Here is a 26,544-nt window from a genome sequence, read left to right as displayed (position 1 = left end):
ACATGAAATTTCTGATACTCCGAGCCCGAATGACCATAATTATGATCACGTTTTGCATACATCCACATGTCCGTCCGTGGACTCAGGAAGAAGCGTTTCCAAACAATTAACTAAACCGACCCCTAAATGACCTTTGACATAAAATTCCTGAGCACTTCCACAAGTCTCTTCATCACAGGCCATCTCTATGCAAGTTTCATTGAAGTTGTACTAACAGGTATTATCAATTGTGGACAGAGAGATGAATTGAAATGCAAAACATCAAATTGTTTCTCATAAAAACAGCTACAATCACATTCTTGATGTGCATCCTCCAAGAAAAAGACATCCTTCTACTATTGCAAAGCTGCGTTACTTGGTAGCCTCTCTCAATTTCTCATTTTCCAGTTTGTACCAATCTAGGAAAGGAATGAAACAATTAAAGTATTAAATGGTGTGTTAACGAACTAGAATAAAAAGAAGATTAATCGCTTTCTTCAGTCTAATAGTTTGTGCCATGCTTTTTGAAAACCTGACCCTAAACCTAACCCTAATTTAATCTTGGAATAATTTTCTGAGTTGGTCAGTCTTATTTCTGTTTGGGTTTGTTTTCCACAGGGCATTTTATGTGGTTTTTAACCCTAGGCTCCTTTGACGTTTAGTAACCTGTTAAGTTAGGTTTGTGTGTAAAGTAGGCTAACCTTATAATAATACTAGCTGATACCATGTAGTGATTTGAGATTAGCAACTAACCTTAATTGAATTGTATTGGACGTGGTAGTTATTATAATAAACGGGCTAGCTGTTGACAACAGGAGGGCTACACAATATGATTATCAACATACAATTCCACGTTTATACTTTTAAAATCAACTTCAAGGCTACAAATAAACCTCAAACAATTATCAGTAGTGTAGGGTAGTCCTGTCCTACCCTTACCTAGCCTATAAAATGTGAGTTCAATCAGGGAGTTGTTCTAACAAATACCTTGTACTGTATCGTTCGCCCATCTATTAGTATTACCCTGGCTGTGTGTGCATAGACTGGGGAGTATCTACCAGGGAGTTGCCGTAACATCATCTTGGATCGACAACGGCAATAGACACTACACAGGCCTTATCACTGGCCTAGCTAGCCCATGACCTATCCACGTGAGATTCAATGAACACAAACTTAACGTGAGGCCTAGGTCTAACTTACACCAGACCTATTGATGCATTAATTGAGCCTAGGACTAATGATCCGGGAATGAGTTCCAGCACAAAATTGTGGCGGCTAAAGTACAGGCATACCTGTGGTGTTTCTGTTAGTCGAACGAACGTACCTTAATTATCTGTCTCCGGCATTTTTGAGTATAACTAGTCTCTAGGCTGCATAAGCTTGACTTCTTGCATGTAGACAAATGTGTTACAGTATATACGTACCGCGTACCGCCACTTCTTACTATCTTCGGTATAGAACGTAAAATTATCACGTACGTACGTAATAAATATTACGTACGTACGTAATATATATATTTTTTTACCATGTCCTCTCTAGGTCTTCGTACGGTCGAGTAACCTTACAGAATGTTATATAAATTAGTTTGCAAGGAGTGGCTCGCTCTCTTCTCCCAGTGGCACCAGCCTGTACGTCACGCCACGTAAAACAACTATGTCTGCCTAGCACTTACAAAAACCCATCTTTCCGTTCCGGCCTTTCTGCACCATGCCAAGCAATCTGTGCCAAGCAATTCTCTTTTGGACACCACCATGTTCGCGTTTTCTTCTGGAACTATTATTTACCTTACATGGTCCTGTTCTCTTCCGGAACTGTTATTTACTTAAAGCGCCTTCCTGAAGCTTCCAGACATAACCGCCGTGTTACTTGAGCGAACACCGACTTCCCTGGGACGTGACACCCCGACGAAGAGCCCAGCGGTAGCCGAGGTACCTTTGTCTTTAAGCTAACTTTAAGTATACCGGTATGTAATGCATTTATGCTAAGTAATATGTTTTTTTTACCAAGAGACACGGATTAGATTCATTTTAAAGACGATACCTCCCTTATCTTCTTTATAGTGCTCGTTTCCCCAATCCATAATATCTGGACTTCGTAACAATACATATGTTATACATTAGGTCAGTTCCTCAGATACAACCTTACTAACTCAATAGGAAAACATATAACTTGTATGACCACAAGTAGTATCTTTACGGCAATGCATTACATTCACTTGTTTAAGAATTTAAAACAATAGATTAAAGTTACCATTTAAACATGCAAGAACCGAGTACATCATTTATTGAGCCTTGAAGGGGCATTCCAGAGTTTTAGCATAATATTAAAGGTGAAAATCTTAAAACCCAGATGAGCTATAGAAAAGTTACTAGCACTCAAATAATCTTTTTTCTTGGCCTATTACATATCAAGAAACAGTTTCTGCCTCAAGCCCACTTTTAATCTAGTCTTAACGTTTCGCCCTTAGTTGAAAACCATAATATATAAAACATTTCTGATGACATTGTGTCATTTAAGTTAACGTAATTCGATTATAAAATGTACCGAAAGTTACTTCTCAAGTTTATTTAAAGGAATATTCTGATGGTATAAAATGTAATTTAAAAGATAAAAGGGCAGACGCTCATCAAAATTTTGCTGGCTTAGCTGTCAATGTCCTTTGCAGATTTTGTTTATGTCATTTTTAACCTCAGGATCTCATTTTGATTCCGAGAAACAAAAACTGCTCAAATCGTCATAGTTACATCCGTCACCATGTCGTTGTCAGATACGTTCACAACGTATTACTAAATTTGAAAATAGTATCTTCGCCGTAAAGAAAGTAATGTTATGATGATTTTGGTTTTATTCTAGCCTCCCGAATTTCCCTTAAAACAGTACAGGATCGGATCGGATCATATTGACGAAGGCAGAACTTCGTACCGTGTAATAACGTTTTCCTCAACCAGGTAATCCATGAACTTCCTATGTTCCCATTTATGACCCCTTCGTCCATTTCGAATCCCCCGTGCTATTCCAACTTTAAAATTGATTCCTAACGGATCGGCTGACGTTGGAGCTGTCTTATGTAAGATCTCAGCCAAATCTAGCAAGAAAACATCTTGTTCTTCTTTAGGCCACGTGACGTAAAATATCTGAGCTAGAGCACGCGAAAGTGTTCCTGCTACGTCTTGGTATCCATGCCACCTTGAGGTGATATTCCAGACCAGTGGTCCACCATACGGATCAATGTAAACCACGGCTTTCTTTTCATTACCTTTGTAACTCCAGAAGTCAACTAACGTTACTGCACCTTTAGATCCATCCTCTGCGTTGGCAGTTCCAAGACCTTCAGACCGCTTGGCAACACTACTTACTTTGTAATTGACATCGATGCTCAAAGAATCACAAGCCTCTTCTACCGCTCTTGCCAAAAATTGTGTCATTTTATTATAGGTGTCATGTAGTATTATTGCCACATCGTTCAAATTGATACCATGAACCTCCCCTGACATTATGGAACACAGGATGTTCTTCAGTCTATGGACACCAACGCAACGGCAGCAGTAAAGCGACAAAGGGTCTTCGGTTCGAGGACATTCGCAGGTTGTTAATTCGTACCATATTGGGATTGGTCCATCAATGGCGTTACCGGGTTTTGTGATACTAAAAAGCCCATCACCTTTGAACTTTCTCACAGCCTGCACTAGCTTAAAGCCATTCCTTGATGTTCTCATACATTGCGTGAGGATACTTTTCTTGAATGAACCTGGAAGATGTTCATATAAACATGAGAATTCTTCACCCTTTTTCAACGCATATGAACAACATGAGATAGTCATCCACACAGTCATGGATGTATTGTCCTTGAGGAACGCTTCCAGTTGATTCCAACCACCTTTACATTTACCAATACAAAGTGGTAATTCATCGAGTAGGAAATGGACGGTATGTGTAGGATGCCTCTGAACAGTGATTCTAATAACTGCACACAAGAAATCCGGTGTCAGCTGAAAAGGAAGCTCTGGAAATGTAATACTTTCGCGGCTTTCAATGACCTTAATGTGTTTGAGAAAGCTTGTGATGTGTATCTCATTCTCCGCTCTTGTTCCGTCTTTACTCAACATATCTTTTAGAAAGTCCACACAGTTGTCCTCCTCTTCTTGTACCTTTCCAGTACCATCGGAAACTGCTGCAAACGATATGATGTATACAATACCAGAGCTTGCCAAACTCTTGGCCTTCTTGATCAGTAATAGAGATTTCCCGGTTCCGAAGTCTCCAAGAAGAATGTTTAAAGACGGTGCTTTTGTTAATATTTCTTTCTGTTCTTCAGTAAGCTTCAATTTGCCTACTTTGGATCCCATTTTACTGATGGCGTCTGAGAGTGTGCGATATTTAACAGAAGAAGCGGGGCCAATATATCGACCAAAGAGGTCTTTATACTGTGAAGTTGTCATCGCATAGTCTTCTTTTTGTAAAGATTCTTGTACATTGCTCATCCACCATTTACTGAACGAGTCGTCATTAGCTATTTGATCACTTCTTAAAATGATACTATCATGTTCCGCACAGACATCAATAAGACATCCATTCGACAAATTTGGAACCGCAATAAACTCTAGCATTGGTAGCGATTCAACGAAAAGTAAATCCCGGTTCATTGTTTTCATGGCATGTATATCTTTGACTACTTGTTTCAAAGCACGTTTAAGTTGCGTGTGTTGCGTTGTTCGTTCAGACGATTCAGATACTGATTTCACCTGAAAGAAAATTACGCCTAACTTCATGTTTATGACGGCAATATCATGCTCACCATTGACGTCACATATTTCTTTACGTTCTAATGCTTCATATTTAGTATCTTCTTTTTTCTTTTTCTTCTTCACGTGATTCAAAAAGGAAGTAAACTTGAATTCACTCAAAACTAACATTGGTTCTTTATTCCTCTTTCCCCATAAATCGATAGCACGAGCAATCTTCTCCACTGCCTCTTTCTGAATTCTATCTGACAGAATCTAGAAAGTAAACAAGTAAATTGAATAATTAACTTTAGGAAATAAATAGTACTGACGAAGTCTCTCATTTCAAATGTCTTTGTTTTGATTCCAAGAATTCTATAAATGACATTAGCAAATGAATGAATGAATTTATTGCTTTCGAAACGCTCCTCTGAAGTAGAACATGGAATCGTTTTATGGTCAATAGCCAAACTGATATCCAAACCTGAAAGTCTTTCTTCTACTTTCCTTTTCTTGCATTTATTTTGCAATTTCATTTTAATTACACATTTTTTGTTTGTGATCATTGAAAAAATCAACTGCATCAAATAAGGGAAGGAATATGAGCTGTTTCTTTCTATCATCTTCTAATTAGCAAATACACATTTCCATTGTTGCCATCGGTAGAGTAGTTTCATTCACTATTTCTGCCATCTGGGTGGGCCTAAAAATTGGATCCTTTTGTTTGAAAGGGTTAGCAATACTGCATACGTGTAGTACATAATTATCCCTATTACCCTCCTCTCCCTAACCCAATCTCTCGCAGAATATATGTGAAGTTCAAGACTGATTACGATGAATATAAGAATATTGCATAAATTTTACGAGACCTCTTCGGGGCTTTTATGTCCCTTCAGACTCCGTTGAACCCCTTTTGGCAGTTTTGGAACTTGTTCATCAACAACATAGTCCAGTCGTTCATCCTGTTGGTAAACAAATGCTGATGGAACCTTATAAGTATCGGTCTCCAGATTTGGGAAATGCTCGTCGATGTATCCTCGTGTAGCTTGGTCGAAAGATACATATTTTCCAGCTACTTCAACTACACATTCCGATAGTTTTATGGTTGGTAGTCTATTAATGTCGGACTCTAAGGGTGTTTTCGTAGCCGCACATAATATACACTTTCGACCAGGGTCAGCAACAACAGATGCAGCCATCTTATAGAAATCCCCAAATCTATAAAAAGACAAAGAAGAGGGAGGACAGGAGAATATAAACGCTTTGTTCTAGTTTAGTCTATGGTAATTCCCAGACAAGTTTGGAACAACCTACCGACGTCACTCAAAGAAGCTAAGTCTAAAACATCTTTTAAACGTAATGTAAAGAATTACCTTATCCAAATTAATGATATATACCTTAAATTTGTCAACCTGAGAGTATGTGTGTGTATGGACGGGGGGGGGGGGGGCTGGTGTTATGGTTATATTTGTAAAGATAACTCCTCCACCATCTTCTTAATGTGTTGCCATCATTTTTAATGTACTTTGTCTATTGGTGCTGTCTCAGCTGCCGCGCGGGTGCTGCTTCGTGCAGCTTAATAATTTCACCGTTTTTTTTATCTCCATAATTTATTCGAGTTTTCATGAACATCGTGGATGTTGCCATTGAAGCCGAGACTTTGCTCGTTGTATTTCTTTGTGATTTCTCATGTTTGTTCCCACATCATTTGATATTTGTTCTGTTGTGGTTTCATCTATTAGTGTGTTTCTGTACCATCGTTTCTATGACAATCCACGGAGACACTATTGTGTACAGTAGAACTAAGCTGCTGAAGTAGTAGGTCAAGGGTCTTAAATATAAATCCCAACAGCTCTCTCCTTTGTGTTTTACAGGAGAACGGAGTACTACGCTTTCGTGGTAAGCGATCCGCTTCCCAAACAAAACGTGATGACAATATTATGTGCCATAGCCAAAGGCCTGTTAAACTTGGTCTACTGGACTGCGGGTCTGTCAGAAACTAAAACAGGCACAATTTATGATTTTATTACAAACAGGTCACATGATATAGCCGTCTTCACGGAGACATGGGTTACAAGAAAGTGACTCTGTAATTGAAAACGAGATAACACCCTCTGGATTTAAACTATTCAGTGTATGTAGAAGCTCTTGAGTAGTGCGGTCGCCGTAGTCTGTTCCGCGAACTTAAGTCCAGTAATTGAACCATCTACTGTTTTGACCTATTTGAAAGTCTGTGCATACGTGTGTAGGAGGTGGGTTGTACTTTCAGATTGTTTTCTATTTTCCGTCCTGCCCCATCTCGGAAAAACGGTCTCACATGATCACTATTCTAACAAGAATTTCACTCTCTTCTTGTAAATATTTGCACAACACAAGATACTATACTAATTTGTGGGGACTACAATTTTCACGTTGAGAATCCCCAAGACTCGTCGGCAGCTAATTTCTCAACTCTTGAGCCATTCGATCTTCGACAAAATGTTGTTGATCCGACACATGTTGCAATGGTGGTCATACACTTATCAATATAAATGATCAAAATTTAATCAGTGGGATTTCAGTGCATGATTTCAATATCAGTGACCATCATGACATTGGATTTATCCAAGCCCTCACCGAAAGAGACCTACCGGTACATCATGTCTCGAAGTTTTCGCAACTTTCCTATGGATGCCTTTAAATCCGAGCTCTTTTACCGTTCTCACTCCCGATAATGAGACATTGACACTGAGTTTGGTTACAGTTCACAGAGTAAGCTCTTGGATAGTTATGCTCCATTTAAGAGACGCAGGATTGGTCGTCACCCCCCCTCTACCCCTCACCTCCTCCTACACCATGTATCTGACGTAATAGTCTCCGAACGGAAAATATGGAGAAAGCTCGAAAATAAGTACCGTAAGTCCAAAGTAACAATTGACAAAGAAATCTATAAGGTCCAATGTAGGAAAGTTGCTTCCTTAATTGTTCAGTCATTTTTTTTTTTTTTGTGAAAAGAAGTTCTGAGTGCAGTCACAACTCAATAGCACTTTTTGCTATAATTTTAAATTAGAGAACTTACAGGTGAATCTACATCATCACTAAAGTAATGCTTTCCTGACAATGTACCAGAAACGGAATTACCGGAACAGCTTTCCTCATTACTTTGAGAAGAAAGTCGAATGTATCCGGGCGAATATTAGACCATCGTACTCTGGTTCTCACCACCATGGAACATTCGGCAGTACTGCAGCTGAAGGTTTCTCTAACTTTGGTGAACTTTCTACAGACGGGGTGGTGAAAATAATTTCGGGACTTTCATCTAAACATTGTTGTCTTGACCCTGTACCAACATGGTTGGTTAAGGATTGTAAATCTGAAATGATGTCTCTCCTTTGTAAACATCTCTGGCTAGTGGTGTTTTTCCTAGTCCATGCAAACAAGCAGTTGTAATACAAGTTCTATAAAAGAACAAATTAGTTATTAAAGACAGACCAGTGTCTAACTAAAGTTATTGAAATGGCTCTTCTTGATCAAGTTGCAGCACATATTGAGAATACTAACTGCCTTGATCCCTTCTAGACTGCATACCGATGAGGTTTTTATCACAGAGACAGCTCTACTTACAGTTCGAAATGATATCCTCTCTGCAATTGACAACAGGAAGTGTGTACTATTGGTTTTACTAGATTTGTCCGCAGCTTTCGACATGGTAGACCATAGTATTCTACTTCATAAATTGGGGGTTCATTTCGGCTTCCGCGGAGTCGCTTTGAGTTGGTTTAGATCCTACATGAAAGTCGATCACAATTTATCCAAGTGTCACGCAATATGTCTAATACACATGATATTCACCATGGGGTTCCTCAAGGGTTCAATTCTTGGTCGTGTTCTTTCTCTATAAACCTCTTCGCTAGTAAACATTATTAGTTCTTATTGTATCACCTATATGTTGTATGCTGACGACACAAACCTTTATGTTGCCTTTGATCCAGAACATCTTAAATTAGCTGTATCTAAGATGGAGTCATGCATTCAGGAAGTCAGGCTATGGATGTCCAATAACTATCTTAAGTTAAGCGATGAAAAAACTGAGGTACTTGTTTTTTCGAAACAGGTATGATGATGTATTGGGATAAAATCAGATTCCTTTAAGATTGGTGACAAGGTCAAAAGCTCTGTTCCGGTAGTCCGCAATCTCGGTGTGCATATTGACACTCACCTTGCTAATGGATCAGCAAGTCAACCACATATGTAAGCCTACAATGTTTCATATTAGGCGGGTGGGGCAATTTTGGAAATATCTCGACAGGCCTGCGACTGAGAAACTTATTCATGCTGTAATCTCGAGTAGGATTGATCATGGCAAATTTCTTCTATTTGGTGTAGCTACCTCCCAACTATCGAAATTGCATATGATCCAAAACACGGCTGCTCGAATCGTCGATAGGGCGAACAGGTTTACCCCCATCACTCCTATATATACTATTCAATAAGACTCCGTATTGACTATAAAATCCTCATTCTATTCTTTCATGCCATTAAAACTGGTACCCCAACCTATCTTAATGTTCTCTTACATCAGCAAGCTAACTGTAGACCAATACGTTCGCATTATCAATTTCAACTTCAGGTTCCAATGTCACGTACAAGATCTTTCGGTGACCGTAGCTTTCTGAATTCTGCACCATTTTCATGGAACTCCCTCTCGGTTGAAATTAGGTCTTTAGATTATATTATTCAACTCTATTAGTTTTTTATATTCAGTACCCGTAAAGCGCATTGAACAACCTTTGTTGGAGTCTGCGCAATTATTATTATTATTATTATTGGTTGAATAAAGGTCAAGTCGATTTGAATTAAATTTATTTGAAATGTTACATTTTTGTTTATCCAACCACGGTGGCGTCGAAGGGACATTGTCAATGAAATAGATGGTAAAGTCGGAATCTCGAATTTATGAATTTTCATATCGAAGGTTTGCACCTTGTTATCGGAGATTCATTATTTACTTCGAGGTAAATGTCAACATTTCGAGATATGAATCCTAATTCCGATATAAAGTCGAACTTCCGCTACACATTTGAAAAATTCATACATACGCTGCATGTTCCACTGTGCCAACAAGTATATGTCATGACTAAAATATGTTTAATTTTAGGTTCTACTTGATATTTGTGAGGTTTCTAATAAGTGTTCTACAATCTTGCTTAGTGGACAGGACTCTAAGCAAATCACGCACAAGACTAAGGGCCACATCACTTGCACAACATCTAATGCCATCTATCTGATCTCTTGTAGAGTGTGCGGCATCCAGAATGTTAGCGAAACCAAAACCATACTCATTTGCAAAATTCATACATACGCTGCATGTTCCACTGTGCTTACAAGTATTATGTCATGACTAAAATGTGTTTAATTTTAGGTGCTACTTGATATTTGTGAGGTTTCTAGTAAGTGTTCTACAATCTTGCTTGCTGGACAGGACTCTAAGCAAGTCACACACAAGACTAAGGGTCACATCGCTTGCACAACCTCTAATGTCATCTATATGATCTCTTGTAGAGTGTGCGGCATCCAGTATGTTGGTGAAACCAAAACCACACTCAAGAAGCGGTTCTATGGTCACAGATCCACAGTCAACACCATGAAGACTGAGACCCCGGTTGGAGAACACTTTAACCTTATCAACCGTGCCATTTATGACATGTCCCTACATGGGATTGAACCCTTAGGTAGCCGTCCTGACCTATATGTAGTACGAATCAGCAGAGAGAGACTGTGGATGCAACGCCTTCGCACCATATTTGGCTCAACATTCAGGAAGGATATGACCAGTGTTCGATTTTTCCGGTATCGCATCGCAAAATGCGATCCAAAACGACAAACTTGCGAGACGTTTCCAAATCAGCATCGCACATTGTGCCGATTTGTGCGATACAAATTCCTAGTCAGATTTGGGAGCAAACACTTAAACCTTAACTTACGAACTGTCGATCACAATGTAGAAGTTATAATTTATTGAGTTTATACTCAATGTACAACTTATTCACTTGACCGTATAGAGAAAAAAAACCCTGAAAAATAATATCCTACCATAGTTAAGTGTAAAGCAAATAGCCTAACCACCTCGGCGGTTACGGATCTCACGTAACTAAAAGGTTCTCTGGCAACGTGCCAGAAAAATGTTAACAAACAGGTGTTACACAGGGGATGAGCTCACAGTTGTTGGGAAGGTACCTGGGCAAATTCGCAGCACATGTACCGTGGTACAGTAGTTGGGTATAGGGTTAAACACTGCAGTTGTAAAAATGTACGCATAGTGCACGCTATTCATTGTTAGGCAGTCTAGAAACGGGGCTTTGCTGAACGTTGTTTGTTTCATAATATCGGAAGTTTTGTAAGTTGCACTTTTTAAAGATTGAAAGACAGATTAAATCTCTTTTCATTTTACAACATAATATAGCTACTTTAACTTGTCATTTGAAAATTTTCATCAGTTTCGTGACAATTTAAATAAAAAAAGTTGTCAGTATTTTGCATCCTCAACTGGGAATTTTTTCATCGCCAGACATCGCAAAAAATGACAATTTTCGGGGGCTTTCGCCCCCAGGATCCCCACGAGGGGTTCTACCCCATGACCCCACCATAGCCCTAAGACGGGCCCCTGGACACCACGCCTTTATGCTCGCAAGTTACGCGTGCTAGGCAGGCGAACACCAGCGGGAAATCGGCAGTGTGTTCGCGGGAAATTGAACAAGGTTTTTTCAACACTGCTGAACTGTGCAGTTACTGTATGCATCATGTTCAAGGTTTTCACGGAGGCCTTTGAGGAAATGAATGGTTAGTACAGTGTATATATGCTGCACTAATGCTGTGTGTAGGCCAAGGTTCACGAAGGTCATTGGTTATATTCGCGCGCCGTATACTGTTTTTAGATGTTACGGAGAGTCAGGTTTCCATGGATATTAATCGAAAATGAATCTGAGTTTAACTGACGCTAAAGAAATGGATCGTCTTGGGCAGATTAACAAATCATTGCAAGTATAAATAAGTACAGGTAGCTCTGCTGTTAAAAAGAAAAGTTCAATATCGGTTTGCTGTTATCGGCAATTAGGCAAAATTTTAACGATACGGATATGCTGCCGATATTGCAAATATCGGCCGATACCGATATTGAAAACGATTATCGTAGCAACACTAGTATAAATAATAATAATAAACAAACATTTTCTAGTTAATACATTGATCGCCAACATTTGGTCCGTTTTGTGGTAATTTCAAAACTGCTATTCAATATTGGGGAACTGCTATGCAACAAAAATATTGTATAGCAATTGTCGAAATTTGTTGCTATGCAATTTTTTGGCCATAAGTCGAACACTGGATATGACTAACCTTTCTACTGCTCCCCCTTCCATCTCCCCTTGTTACCCTTCTGTCATTCCTCTTCTCGTAGCTCTCTTCTACCTTTTTTCTCCACATTTTTCGTCTTTGTCCTTCTGTAGTTTATTCCCTATACCCTCTTCCCTTAATCCTCTCTTTGTTCCTCTATATATATAGTTTATCTCCTACCGCTCCTCTTACCCCTGTTGGTTTCTTTCTTCTCTCCATCTACTAATTCTCTTACTTATACCTCTTTGGTGTGCACCCTGCTAATGAACCAGTCTGTTTAAGGGGTTGTATTGGCCCTTCTGTTACTGATACTGGTCATTCAGCCTCTGATGAAGATCCTGCTAGGATCGAAATGTGAGGTCTACTTACTTTTACACAAACTTTCTCTTAATCTAAATGACAAATTATATAGTATTCAACAATAAATAAATAACCAGCGGTTATTTTTACGACGCTTAAGGGACCACAAATGTTGGAAAAGCCCGCAGGGGCTTATGGATACAATTTACACCTCGGGTGGCTTCCAATTCAACATTTTAACTCAAATTTGCGATCTTTCCAATACACAGATTTAGAAAGTCATTCCAGATGGGAAAACCTTACATTGGATGAAAAACCCTCCTTACTACGACTCGGCCGGGAATCGAACCCGGAACCTCCCGATTGCTAAGCCTCATTAAGTCAAATGCAACCGCCTTGATCCACTCGGTCACAGCACCGGTTATAAAAAGTAATAATAGTAGGATGCCTATTGCCAAAGAACTATTAATCGTTTTAAACCTATAGTATATATTCGAGGACTTTCTTACATTCAATAAAGACGTACACAACTATAATACTAGACAGGCTGGCAATACCTGTAAAGTGTAAACCAAGACTTAGAACTAAATTCGTTGCACACAGCGAACGCTATCGTACAAATTTCAACTGGATGATCTGGCAAACTCTTATCAAATCACATGTCTCGCCACTTTCATTCAAAAAGAATCTACGTAAGGTATATATAGATCAGGGGTGGGCAACCTTTTGAATGAATGGGCCAGATATAACGAGTGAAAAATTAACTGGGCCGCACCTATCCAACGACCTGCTGTTGATATCAAACCTCTGATTCCTAGGACTTTCAAGCAATAGGTGTGTGTACTTAATCCGTATTCACAAAAACATAATGTCAATACAGTACAGTTGATAATTAATGGTGATAATAGGCCTACCTGACAGCATCATTGGTGCAGACAAATTCTAAGCAGTTAGCTCGTTTTTTGTGATGATGTAAAATAGATTGAATTTTTTTCTTTTTCTTGAGACATCTCGGGCCGCAAAAAATCACCGACGGGGCGCATGTGGCCCGCGGGCCGTAGGTTGCCCACCCCTGATATATAGATATATATTAATTCATATACTTTGCATTGTTTTCTTCTTCCCTTCTTATTTATTTGTTTGTTTTCTTTATTATTTTTCCTCGGGAGTGACCTTTCTAACTAGTTAAGCCTACTAAGGTTTTATAAGATCACTTCCTTCTCATTGTACAATGACTTTTGTTAATTAGTACAACTTTGTCACTATTTAAATTATGTTTTGTATACTTAGAAAGAAACATGAATTATAGGACTCTGTCATGTCCGAAACAGAGTGACGTTAAACGTAATAGACAACACGTTAATGGGGAAGGTTTTGGTCATGATTTTTCGTTTTTATTGCAAATTTGGTAAAGTTATTTTCAGTTTTACAATTGAAAGGGTTTCATTTCGCATTGGACATATTTTGAACGACAATATGCAGTTCAATTTATTGTATAATGTTCGTCTAGTTTATTCAGCCTTTTTGTAGAACAGTAACTTTTTGTGACCAGCTATCAAATAGTATAACCTGCTATGGTCGATGCTGGTAGCGCTATTTAGAATCATGCGATAATAATTGTCAGTACACAACATCCCTCCCTTTTTCAGAATACAGAATTTATGATGTAATTGTAAGATCAGAATTGTTTTTCCTTACCTCCATTCAGTTTTAACAAACAGTGATTATAATCAATTTACGTGACTGTGTTATGCTTAATGAACATATTTACAAATATATCTTTTCTTGCAAACTGAACAGAATTTTGTTGTCTTTTTTGTGTGTAATAAACAACTTAGTAACATAAATACAAACACTTCATGTGTTCCTGTCTGGCTTGCAACAATATAAGTTACATAATCCTCTAAATATTTAGGTGGTTTCTTAACTCTAACTATTCTTGGACTAGAACATCTTTGTTCCTGACATTCATTACCAGTTGACTCACTTTGACAATTTTCAGTATCACTATGTTGATATGGCGTATTTTCCTCTATGTATTTCTTCAAGTGAGAGGCATTTCTTCTATACCTAACACCTTGAGGAGATTGGTCTGTCACTTGAGTGTGATACTTATCTACAACCTCAAATGGTTCAGGGTTGTATGGTGGTGATAACTTGTTCTGTTTCGCCTGTCTAACAAGTACTCTGTCTCCTAGGCTAGTTTCATTATCCCTTGCATTCCTTTTAAGTCACTGTAGTCTTAGACTTTTGCTTCATTTCTGCATCTCTATCAGAAACTAAAACATTCTCTCTGACTCCACTTAATTCTGGTAACTTTGTACGAATCTTACGATTAAACATGAGCTCTGCCGGACTCACTCCAGTCGTACTGTGAGGAGTAGAATGGTAAGCCATCAAAAAATGGTTTAATTCACTTCTCCAATCATTCTTTTCTACCTGGGCAATTTTGAGGGCTTTGAGGAGGGAGCGATTTTGTCGTTCCACCTCACCATTGGCTTGGGGCCAAAGTGGTGTCGTTGTCCTATGACTTATGCCACAAGTTTCCAGAAAGGATTCAAACTCAGCGGAAACAAAATTTGAACCGTTGTCTGTTTTCAGCGTTTCAGGGTAACCGTACCTACTGAATATTGGTCCTAGTGATTTTATCAACTTTGCAGAAGTAATTACTTTCATCACATCTACTGCAAAGTATCTACTGAAATAATGCACAACCACAAATAGGTATGAACCATCTGGTAATGGTCCCATTAAGTCAGCTGCTATGTGCTGCCATGGCATAGTGGTTAGTGGTGTGGTCTGTATTGGATCAGGATTTGATGCTAAACCCACTACTTGATATCCATGACATGTGTTACATTTCGACTCAATATCTCTATCAGCACCTGGACACCAAACTTTCGTTCGGAGCCGTTGCTTACTCTTCACTATCCCCTGATGGCCTTCGTGGGTCAGTTCAACGACCTGCGCATGAAGCACTTTTGGAATGACGATTCTATTGCCTCTGAGAACCAAATATCCCACGACTGCTAATTCATTTCTGACCATTGTATATGGACTAGGCAATTCTGACCACTTATCTTTTTGTATGCAATCCCTGAGAAGTGACAATTCTTCATCCATACTACTTTCATATTCAATTTTCTTGATTGGAATTGCTACTGGTGCAGCGTTTTGAGCAACAAATCTGATATGCTCTTTACCTATGTTGACCCTATTTCCTACTTTGCCTGTGGTAAGCCTAGACAATGCATCTGCAATGTTCTCTTTACCAGGAATATACTTGACTGTGAAGTTATAGGACTGTAACCTGAGCACCCATCTTTCGATTCGTGCTGATGGTTTTGACCGTTTGGAATAAATACTTTAGTGGTTTGTGATCAGTTAGCAAATCAAAATCTGTCCCATACAAATAAATATGGAATCTCTCACAAGCCCATACCAGACCCAGCGATTCTTTCTCGGTCTGAGAATAACGACGCTCAACATCAGTTAAGCTCCTACTGGGGTACCCGATGATGCGCGCTTCACCATTTTGAATTTGAACTAAGATAGCACCTAGTCCAACTTGACTTGCATCGCTTATTACTTGTGTTTTGGCATTTTTATCAAAATATGCTAGTGTGTCAGCTTTAGTAAACACATTTTTCAGATTTGAAATGATTGCTCAGATGCTCTTTTCCCCAACTGAATGTTTCCCCCTTTTGGTTAGCCGTCTTAATGGCTCAGATATCGTTGCCAAAGTTGGGATAAATCTAGAACAATATTGTACCAGACCGAGAAAGCTGCACACTTCTGAGGCTGAGGTGGGCTGTCTAGCATCTTTAATTTGCCTCAACTTTCTCATCACTTGGGCAGATTCCATCGCTGGACAGTTTATTTCCCATAAAAACAAGTTCAGTCATTCAGAATTCACATTTCCGTTTGTTCAGTGTTAATCCAGCCTCTTGGATCCTCTGCAGAACCTTATCCAGTCTTTGGTCGTGTTCCTCCACATCCTTGCCGTGTACGATAATATTATCGGATATGTTATGGGTGCCATCACATCCACTCACAACTTGCTGAATAATATGCTGGTATAGCTCTGGTGCTGAGCTGGTGCCGAGCATCAACCGTTTATAGCGGTATAGTCCTGTGTGCGTAACAAATGTAGTGATTGCACGTGACTCCTCGCTTAGCCCGATCTGATGAAATCCCATATTCAGATCTAGCTTACTGAATATCGAGCTGTCGTTCATGTTGTGTATGATCTACTTTTTAGTTGGAATTGGATACCGTTCACGGATTACAGCTTGATTAGCCAATCTCATGTCGACACAGAGTCTTATGTCTCCTGACGACTTGGGTACAACTACCACGGGGCTTACCCATGGGGTCGGTCCCACCACTTTATGCGGAGAGCTGTTTGGTCGCTTTTTCCGATTTGCACTTGACATTATTTGCTTTGAGATACTCCCATGTCCCTGAACTCCAATGACGTTGCATGTCGCTCCCGAGTCGATCAGTAATGAAATTGGAACACCCCCTACATTGACTTCAACAAGTCCTGATCCGGTTTGATCCGTCACAATAAATACATATTCATTATCAGACTGTACCTTGTTCACTTTATCGCTACTTGGGCTGCGTTCCTTTTGAATTCTTTCTGGCTTGGTTTTACACAGTTTCGAGTAATGCCACTTTAGTTATACATTTATTACAAGTGGCATCTCTGGCAAAGCAGTTTGCATCTCTTGCGATGTGACCTGTATTGCCACAACGAAAGCATGTCCCTGTAGGCCTATTTTGATTGGGTCTATCTCTGTTCTGTCCCTTCCCGCCTTTGGGGCCTGTTCTCTTACCGTGGAATTGTTTGTTATCCACACTGTTGACTTGAGCAGCAGCTTGATTTGGAGTAACATTCTCCATTTGCCTGACCTGTGTATCCACTGCTTCAATCGATCGTGCTATTTTCTGCAGTTCTGCCAGTGTTAATGTTGACCCTTTCAGCAGTAACTTACGTCTCAGTTCATTTTTGTGACATTTGTCGATGACTTGGTCTCTAATCTGTTCGGATTGGTTTTCAAATCCACAATTATGTGCTTGTCGCCGAAGTCTATCAACGTACTGGTCCACCGTTTCACTTTTGTCCTGACTCATCTGTCTGAATACGTGGCGCTCAAACGGAATATTAATTTGTGGTTTGAAATAGTTGTCTAGTGTCCTCAATGTCTTTTCGTACTCGTCTGCTGTGTCTGTAACACCCGAGGCCACTCCTGGATCAGTTAAAGTCTCGAATACCTCTTGCACGTCCATGCCGGCTGTATGTAACAATAACGCTTTCTTCTGTTTTGGGTCGGTGATTCCTTTCCCACAACATAGTATAGTCAGTATTGCGAAGTTCGGCATGCTGCCAAGTTCGGACACCCTAAGAAATACACAATTTCACCATGAAAACCTACAGGAAGAGCCAAATTTCACCAAAAAGTACAAAGCTACAGTTATTTTCTCTCCAAAATGACCCGTGTGCAAGAAATTACTTACATATTTGTCAATAAAATGACGAAGATCAATGAAGTCTGTTATAATTACTGAAAGAGCAACTGCGCCACCAATTTTATCACCAATGCCACACTGCGGGTTGCGTGTCCGAACTTGGTAATACTCTAGTAAAGAAATACCAGTTCCCAGGCGCGGCGAAACGGGAAAATTATGGGGGGCTAATGTGTGGAGACTATCTAAGCGGAGCGCCACCATCGGTTGGCGCGGAGCGTACAAGAAAATTTTGGGTTTTCAAACCCCCAGATGGCCAGAAACGGCACTTCCCGAGTGTTTTATGCTGCGAATACCTAGCCCTAAAATATGGGTATCACGCCTGCAATTTCTCAGATTGCACGTAAAAATCTGCAAAAACATTGTAATTTGTATATTCGATGGTGTTTTAAGAGAGTAGCTATTACTCGTAGTGTACTCGCAAAGACGTTTTTGAGTGTAGTAAATTACTACTTGCAATTAAATGCAATAATTAAATAAATGTCATAAGAAAAACAGAAAGCATTTCTTAATGTCAACAAATGGGTAATTCCAAAACCATGTGCAGTTACCAACAAATTTCTATGAACCAAGCACTGTCACGAATGCATGCACCCTATACAGTACACGTGAAATGCTAATATTGTTTTTTTGTTCGTTTAATAATCCTTCAGGGGATGTTGGAGAACTGGCTGAAATGAGGCAAGTCATTGGCCTAAGACGAAATTGTGTTGCGCTTACCGGTACTCACACTCACTGCTCTCACTTTTCACTGGGCGTGAAGACGCGGTTGGGGTGACAATGTGGTCTATAGCCAGGGGACGGGCCGAGGGTTCTCCCAGCATTTACTAAAATTATTACACCTATATAGTATACTTGTGTGCATCGGACAGATCGACAAGCATGCATTGAAAAATGGGCAGATGCACGTTTCGGAGCCTTGGTAAATATTGGGGGGCTTATCATGCATTTGCCCCCTCAACTTTTTCATTGGGGGGGCTGAGCCCCCCCAAGCCCCCCCCCCCCCGGTTCCGCCGCCACTGCCAGTTCCACAATATAACCTGCTATGGTCGATGCTGGTGGCGCTATTTAGAATCATGCGATAATAATTGTCAGTACACAACAGTGTACATACAACTTCCTTATATTGTAGACGTTTGTATACTGGTAATGTATATGAGACGGTGTATAATCCAGGATTTCCACACGTATTGCGCAGTACTGAGGCGACCCGACGTGACCTATCAGCAAGAAATCCTGCCTATGTGATAGTAAGAACGTTTATGGGCGTGGCTTATCGTTGGATAATTAGCCATTTTGTTGACGAAAACGTTCATCCTGTTTGCTTAAATGTGTAAGGTTCGAGACGCTTCTTTTGGCTCAAGATATGTTTGGTACATGTTTTGGAGTAGCGTAAGGATCACAATCAAATCGGAAAATAATTACCGTATATATATAAACATTAAATGTAAATTTTGCTATGACAGCTTCGCGAGTGCATGTGGAAACACTACAACAAGTATCTTATATGAACTGCAATACTGTGTATAAAACTACAGTAACGACATACGTACCGGTATATATAGTACCATTTATATTGCAAAGCCTCCAATACGAAAGTAGTTCGTATCCGCCACCAACTGCTCAGTATACGCCTAGCTTTCGAAGTGTTGTCAGCAGCATATGAGCATCACGTTATACAGTCAAATGATGCGGAAACAGTGACATTTTCCCAAGAAAATCTCCGTTTCCTCGTGGAAGCATAAATTTTGTTCACATACTATAGTACGAACAATAGGCCTATGTATAATTCTAAGCACCACAACAGTGTATATAGACCTATACGGCCTTATGGATATAGCGATATTTAAATAGTTATTTACTCACCAAATAAAGAAAAAAATCACTCGCAGTTAGACACTTGAGCTTTGCAAATAAAGGAGGTTAGCGTCCAATGTAAACATATCATAAATGTATTGACAATGTATATTGACGTGACAATGTATCGCGCCAACACAGCATATCTTATGACAATCTTATACCGGTGTGAAGTTAGATATTTATTATTCCCCGTTCCTCGTTCGATATTCGCGAATGAGTAACTGAGCTACCTATTCAGTTACGTATTCGACAATGGTATCGACGTAACACCTCTGGCAAGACAAAAGCTTTCTTACAAGATGTTCAACATTTGGTCGTGGAAAGAGGTTTATCTATGGCCCATGGGTCATGTGAACTCTAATGCATGACTATGTAGAAGGGTACCATAATGCATCTTGCCCGGTCCAAATAGTTCTTGACCAACTAAAATGACCAGTACTTCATCAGTTCTTAAATTAATGTAAAAAAAAAATACTTTAGGCCCCAATCAAGACTAGCACGCCTTGGACCACCTTACCAATGGGTCATATGAATTTTTAACACATTGTAGAAGAGTACCATAACTCTTACCCGGTCCAAAGAGTGCTTGACCAATTAAAATGACCATTAAATCAACTTTTTTTAAATAAATGTAACGGGAACTGAATAAAAACATTTGGGCCCTAATCAAAACCAGCACGCCTTGGACCGCCCAACCAATGGGTCATAGGAAGTCTAAGGACATTGTAGAATGGTAACATAATGCGTCTTGCACGGTCCAAAGAGTGCTTGACCAATTAAAATGACCACTAATTCATTACTTTTTTAATGAGTGTAACGGGACCACGAAAAAGCTTTGGGCCCTAATCCATGCATCACGCCTTGGATCACCAAACCGATGGTTAACATGAACTCTAAGGACATTGAAGAAGAGTACCATAATGCGTCTTGCCCGGTCCAAAGAGTGCTTGACCAATTTAAATGACCATTAAATCATTACTTATTTAATGTGTGAAACGGAACCACGAAAAAGCTTTGGGCCCTCATCCATGCAGCACGCCTTGGATCACCAAACCGATGGTTAACATGAACTCTAAGGACATTGAAGTAGAGTACAATAATGCGTCTTGCACGGTCCAAAGAGTGCTTGACCAATTTAAATGACCACTAAATCATTACTTATTTAATGAGTGTAACTGGACCACGAAAAAGCTTTGGTCTCTAATCCATGCCGCACGCCTTGGACCACCCAACCAATGTGTCGTAGGAAGTCCAAGGACATTGTAGAAGGGTTCCATAATGCGTCTTGCCCGGTCCAAAGAGTGCTTGACTAATTAAAAAGACCACTAAATCATCACTACGTTAATGTATGTAAATGGACCTGCAAAAATCTTTGGGCCCAGTCAAGACCAGCACGCCTTGGACCACCTAATCAATGGGTCATATGAACGCTAATGACATTGTACAAGGGTATCATAATGCGCCTTGCCCGGTCCAAAGAGTGCTTGACCAATTAAACGGACCACTAATTCATCACTGCGTTAATGTATGTAAATGGACCTGCAAAAATCTTTAGGCCCCAGTCAAGACCAGCACGCCTTGTACCACCTATCCAATGGGTCATAGGAAGTCCAAGGACATTGTAGAAGGGTACCATAATGCGTCTTGTCCGGTCCAATGAGTGCTTGACCAATTTAAATGACCACTTAATAATTACTTCTTCAATGACTGTAATGGGACCACGAAAACCCTTTGGGCCCTCGTCCATGCAGCACGCCTTGGACCACCCAACCAATGGGTCATATGAACGCTAATGACAATGTAGAAGGGTTGCTCCCTTGTGTCGAACCATTAACATTCTAAAGTGATAGATAAATGGAAAGAATCTGCAGCATGATGAAAGTTTAACTGCATTTTCTCATTTGTATTCCCAAATGAATTAAATATCGGAAATAGTCACAATTTTCTTTGTTTCTGTTTGAACGTCACTGCATGTGCCATTAATGCATGTTAGGCCTAGGGGATTGTTCATTACTTTGATTGTTTGTCTGGCTTTAAGCTTCATTTGAGCTTTTATGACAGTGCATGCCTGCTACAAGCCTGCCACAAGCCTGCCACAAGCCTGCCACAAGCCTGCCACAAACCTGCCACAAGCCTGCTACAAGCCTGTTACAGCCTTGCTTTAGCCCTGGTAAGATGCTGTCGCTTTATGCCACTGTGTTCATATAACTCCCACATTGCAATTTTCCTCTTTGATTAGGCCTGAAACTTCGTAAGTGATTTGCGCAAGTTGAAGTGTTATATATGCTGACATATCAATGAATTCGGAAGTCATTTAGAGGTAACGTTCTAAAATTTTAAAAGCTTTCCTACAGAATTTGGCCATATATAGACATGCGGCCAGGGACGTCGCTAGAGGGGGGGGTGTAGGGGGTGTCTCACCCCCCCCCCCAATCTTGGTAAAACTGACGATAGTTGGAAAATTTGAGTGCGACAGTCGGAATTTCCTACTGTCGCACTCTAATTTTTCCGACTGTCGCACTCTAATTTTCATATATTCTTGTAATTTGTGAGTGGCCTAAAACTTTCGGTCAAAATTGACCTTTAATTAGTCATATTTATTACGTTTTCCTTGTCAAATTGAAAAATTGTATCTCGTGATCCTTATACTCCATCATACAAAACTTCGCATGATTTTGAATACTGTAAAAAAAATGCCTAATAGAATTACTGTACATCGTATAGAATTAAAACGCTCAATACGAATCTACGGAAGCTTAAAAGAGCCATCAACATAAGAAACACTTTGCCCTATAAGGTGAAATTTTTCAGTAAATTGTTCAGAGTACAAGATAAAATCTTATCAAAAAACAGAAAAATGTTGGATTGCTCAGTTGCTTTAACTGAGCAATTGAACAACTTATCATATCTCGTGTATTGGACGTTTTGCTGCAAAATGTTCAATTGTTCACTTCATTTCATCTGAGCAACTGAAAAATTTTCTGCAAAATGTTTAATTGACAACTTACCTTATGTCGTCAAATGGACATTTTTTTGGCAAAATGTTCAATTGTTCACTTCATTCCAACTGAGCAATTGAAATATTTTTGGGCAAAATGTATAATTGACAAGTTATCGTATCTCGTCAACTTAACATTTTTCTGCGAAACTTTTAATTGTTCATTTCATTCCAAATGCTCCAAATTCCAAATCCTTTTTTCATGTGAGTGATAAATAGTCTCACCCCCCCCCCCCAACCCAAGAAAATAATATTAAGCGCGCTAGGATAAAGCACTGTATTTTGGGGTAATTTCACTATGTCGTCGAATATAATTTGTTGAAAATTTGTTGTTTCACTCTTTGTTAGCTTTTGTAGTTAGTAGTCTATGTAGCCTATCAAGCAGATAACTTATACTCAGTTGCTTACTCGCTTAACCAGAGTGATTAATAAGTTTGTGAAGTGAGGGCAAGGGGTAAAACAGTACCGAAAAAAAGTTCGGAACAAAAGTGCAGTCGCGAAAGATAGGGTGTCTGACTGACACTGACCGTATCGTTGATGAGTAGTGCTGGGGGAGGGGTACAAGGCAGCAGTCGGAATTTTCCGGCTCCAAAACCCATCCAGTTGGAATTTCAGCCACTACACTCCCCCCCCCCATTCATCAGGCCTTACATAACCCCCTGCATGCGGCCATGAATAAGAATTCATATGACCCAATGGTTGGGTGGTCCAAGGCGTGCTAGCCTTGATAAGTGCCTAAAGTGGTCCCGTTACACTCATTAAAGAAGTAATTATTTAGTGGTCATTTAAATTGGTCAAGCACTCTTTGGACCGGGCAAGGCGCATTATGGAACCCTTCTATATTGTCATTAGCGTTCATATGACCCATTGGATGGTTGGTCCAATGCGTGCTGCATGGATTAGGGCCCAAATCTTTTTCGTGGCCCCGTTTCAGTCATTAAAAAAGTAATGATTTAATGGTCATTTAAATTGGTCAAGCACTCTTTGGACAGGGCAAGACGCATTATGGTACTCTTTACAATGTCCTTAGAGTTAATGTTACCCATTGGTTAGGTGGTCCAAAGCGTGCTGCATGGATTAGGGCTCAAAGTTTTTTCGTGGTCCCGTTACACTCATTGAAGAAGTAATGATTTAGTGGTCATTTTAATTGGTCAAGCACTCTTTGGACCGGGCAAGACGCATTATGAAATGGGGGTGTAGGCGGTTTTACACTATCTAACGCAACGTAGTATCCAAGAACCTGAAGTATTTTTAAGGGAGGGCCCGAAGAACATGAACTTATAGCATGCTCCCCATGGTGAAACATAATTGCACCTATTAGGTGAATTGAGTGTACTTTTAATAGTAAGAAAGACTAGCGTAGGTTCTTATGACCAACTAGACCGGTTTCTGCTCTCAACTTTTATAGGAGGAGCTTCATCAGTAGTAAGCCTTTGAATTTTTTATATTCGGCATGAGCGTCTCGTTCTCAAAATGCATCTATTTTCTGTGCACGAGTTTTTTATGAACTCATAGTGCATCTATAAGAGCATCTAAAAGAGCTTCGTGTGAACCTTGAGAGTCAGCTGATTCTTCGTTAGAACGAAACCTTGAGTTAACAAGTAAATCTTTGAGATTTTGGGCCCTTTTGTAGGCAAGAATCGGTTCTTTTGGAAACAGTTTGGATAGTTCCGCGTGTTGCGAAATTAAGTGCCAATGTTTCAAAAGTGCTTTTTTCAAATGCGTGGTTTTGATGTGGGGTGTATAGGTAAGCTTGAACACCAGTGGTGGTTCCTTTTGTTTAGGATTGGTAGTGAGGTATTGCCTACGGTTTTCAAATTTTATGCCTTTAGTGGCTGTGGCAATTTCCTCTTTCTTATAGTTACGGAGTAACAGTTTCTCTGTGAACGCATTCTTTTTCTCTAAGAAATCAGTCTCGTTGTTACAGAGACGTGCGTATCGTAATATTTCCCCTTTAATGAAGCCTTTAAAAGTGGCAAGTGGGTGTGCAGAGTTTCTGTCGAGGTATTGGAAGGTTTCCGTGGGTTTGGTGTGGACTTTAGTGTCTAATAACCCATTGGTTTCGAACCTTGTACCTTTGAAGATTTTCAAATCTAGGTATGTTACCTCGGTGTTTGATATTTCTACCGTAAACTTTAAGAAACGGTGAATTTCATTCAACCTTTTTACTAGGTGTTCAAGCTCCTGATGTGTACCGTCGTAGAGCAATAGAATGTCATCTCTGTAGCGGAGCCATTTTAAGATTTTATTATCTGTCGGTAAAATCTGGTTTTCAAGTCTATGCATGACAATATCGCAGATTTCCGGAGAGGCTTGGCTACCCATGGCGCAACCGATCTTTTGTAGATAGAATTGGTTATTGAACTCAAAACAGTTTCTTGTTAAGATGAGTTCAATTAGTTTGCGCATGGATATGGAAGATATTTTATTTATTCCATATTCGCTTTGTTCCGTCTTTTCATAGACTTCTTGACATATATCTAATGCCTCCTCTTGGGGAGTATTGGTATACATGGCGACGACATCGAGTGTAGCGAGTACTATCGTTTTTTCAACACACATAAGGCGGAACGTTTTGCACTAAATGCAATTAAAAACGACCGCTCTATTATTGTCAAACCCTTCGATAAAGATAGAGGCATTGCTATATTGAATCACTTAGACTATCAAGCCGAAATTGAAAGGCAATTAGCTAGTCACCACTACGAAAAGTTAAAAAGTGATATGACGTTTCAAACTAAAAGTTTAGTCCAGGAAACACTAATTGGTATGTTCTCTGCAAAAGAGATCGACAAAAGCACCTTCGAGTACTTGTCACCATATAGCCACAAGATCCGCACACCGGTCATATATGTGCTACCAAAAATTCATAAAGCACCCCCGGCTAACTCAAAATTTGCCGGTAGACCGATAATAAGTGGAAACGGATCACCGACCGAAAAAATATCGGAATTTGTGGGCTATTTCTTGCTTCCTATTGTAATAAAACAAAGCACTTATGTGAAAGACACAAATCACATTCTGCAAATTTTGGAAGCCACCCCGTTACCAAAAACGATAGTACTCGCTACACTCGATGTCGTCGCCATGTATACCAATACTCCCCAAGAGGAGGCATTAGATATATGTCAAGAAGTCTATGAAAAGACGGAACAAAGCGAATATGGAATAAATAAAATATCTTCCATATCCATGCGCAAACTAATTGAACTCATCTTAACAAGAAACTGTTTTGAGTTCAATAACCAATTCTATCTACAAAAGATCGGTTGCGCCATGGGTAGCCAAGCCTCTCCGGAAATCTGCGATATTGTCATGCATAGACTTGAAAACCAGATTTTACCGACAGATAATAAAATCTTAAAATGGCTCCGCTACAGAGATGACATTCTATTGCTCTACGACGGTACACATCAGGAGCTTGAACACCTAGTAAAAAGGTTGAATGAAATTCACCGTTTCTTAAAGTTTACGGTAGAAATATCAAACACCGAGGTAACATACCTAGATTTGAAAATCTTCAAAGGTACAAGGTTCGAAACCAATGGGTTATTAGACACTAAAGTCCACACCAAACCCACGGAAACCTTCCAATACCTCGACAGAAACTCTGCACACCCACTTGCCACTTTTAAAGGCTTCATTAAAGGGGAAATATTACGATACGCACGTCTCTGTAACAACGAGACTGATTTCTTAGAGAAAAAGAATGCGTTCACAGAGAAACTGTTACTCCGTAACTATAAGAAAGAGGAAATTGCCACAGCCACTAAAGGCATAAAA

At 39.7% G+C, this 26,544-nt stretch overlaps 1 protein-coding gene across 2 annotated transcripts; it reads right to left on the bottom strand.

The window, feature by feature from the left end:
• Positions 1-2,239: 2,239 nt before the first annotated feature.
• LOC139968879 (uncharacterized) lies at positions 2,240-19,911 on the bottom strand. Of its 2 annotated transcripts, none has more exons than XM_071973483.1 (3): positions 19,770-19,911; positions 5,570-5,918; positions 2,240-4,976 (listed from the first exon to the last, which is right to left on the bottom strand). In XM_071973483.1, the coding sequence occupies exons 2-3, from the start codon at positions 5,897-5,899 to the stop codon at positions 2,874-2,876; spliced, it is 2,433 nt and encodes an 810-aa protein (XP_071829584.1). In that variant the 5' UTR covers positions 5,900-5,918; positions 19,770-19,911; the 3' UTR covers positions 2,240-2,873. The 2 variants fall into 2 exon arrangements, with proteins under 2 accessions (XP_071829584.1, XP_071829585.1); XM_071973484.1 differs by lacking the exon at positions 19,770-19,911 and adding an exon at positions 19,457-19,716.
• Between the last annotated feature and the right edge of the window lie 6,633 nt (positions 19,912-26,544).

Source organism: Apostichopus japonicus, chromosome 6, assembly GCF_037975245.1.
Source record: "Apostichopus japonicus isolate 1M-3 chromosome 6, ASM3797524v1, whole genome shotgun sequence".
Taxonomy (NCBI): domain Eukaryota; kingdom Metazoa; phylum Echinodermata; class Holothuroidea; order Aspidochirotida; family Stichopodidae; genus Apostichopus; species Apostichopus japonicus.
Note: the sequence above shows the minus strand (reverse complement) of the source record. Positions and strands in the feature narration are given on the sequence as shown.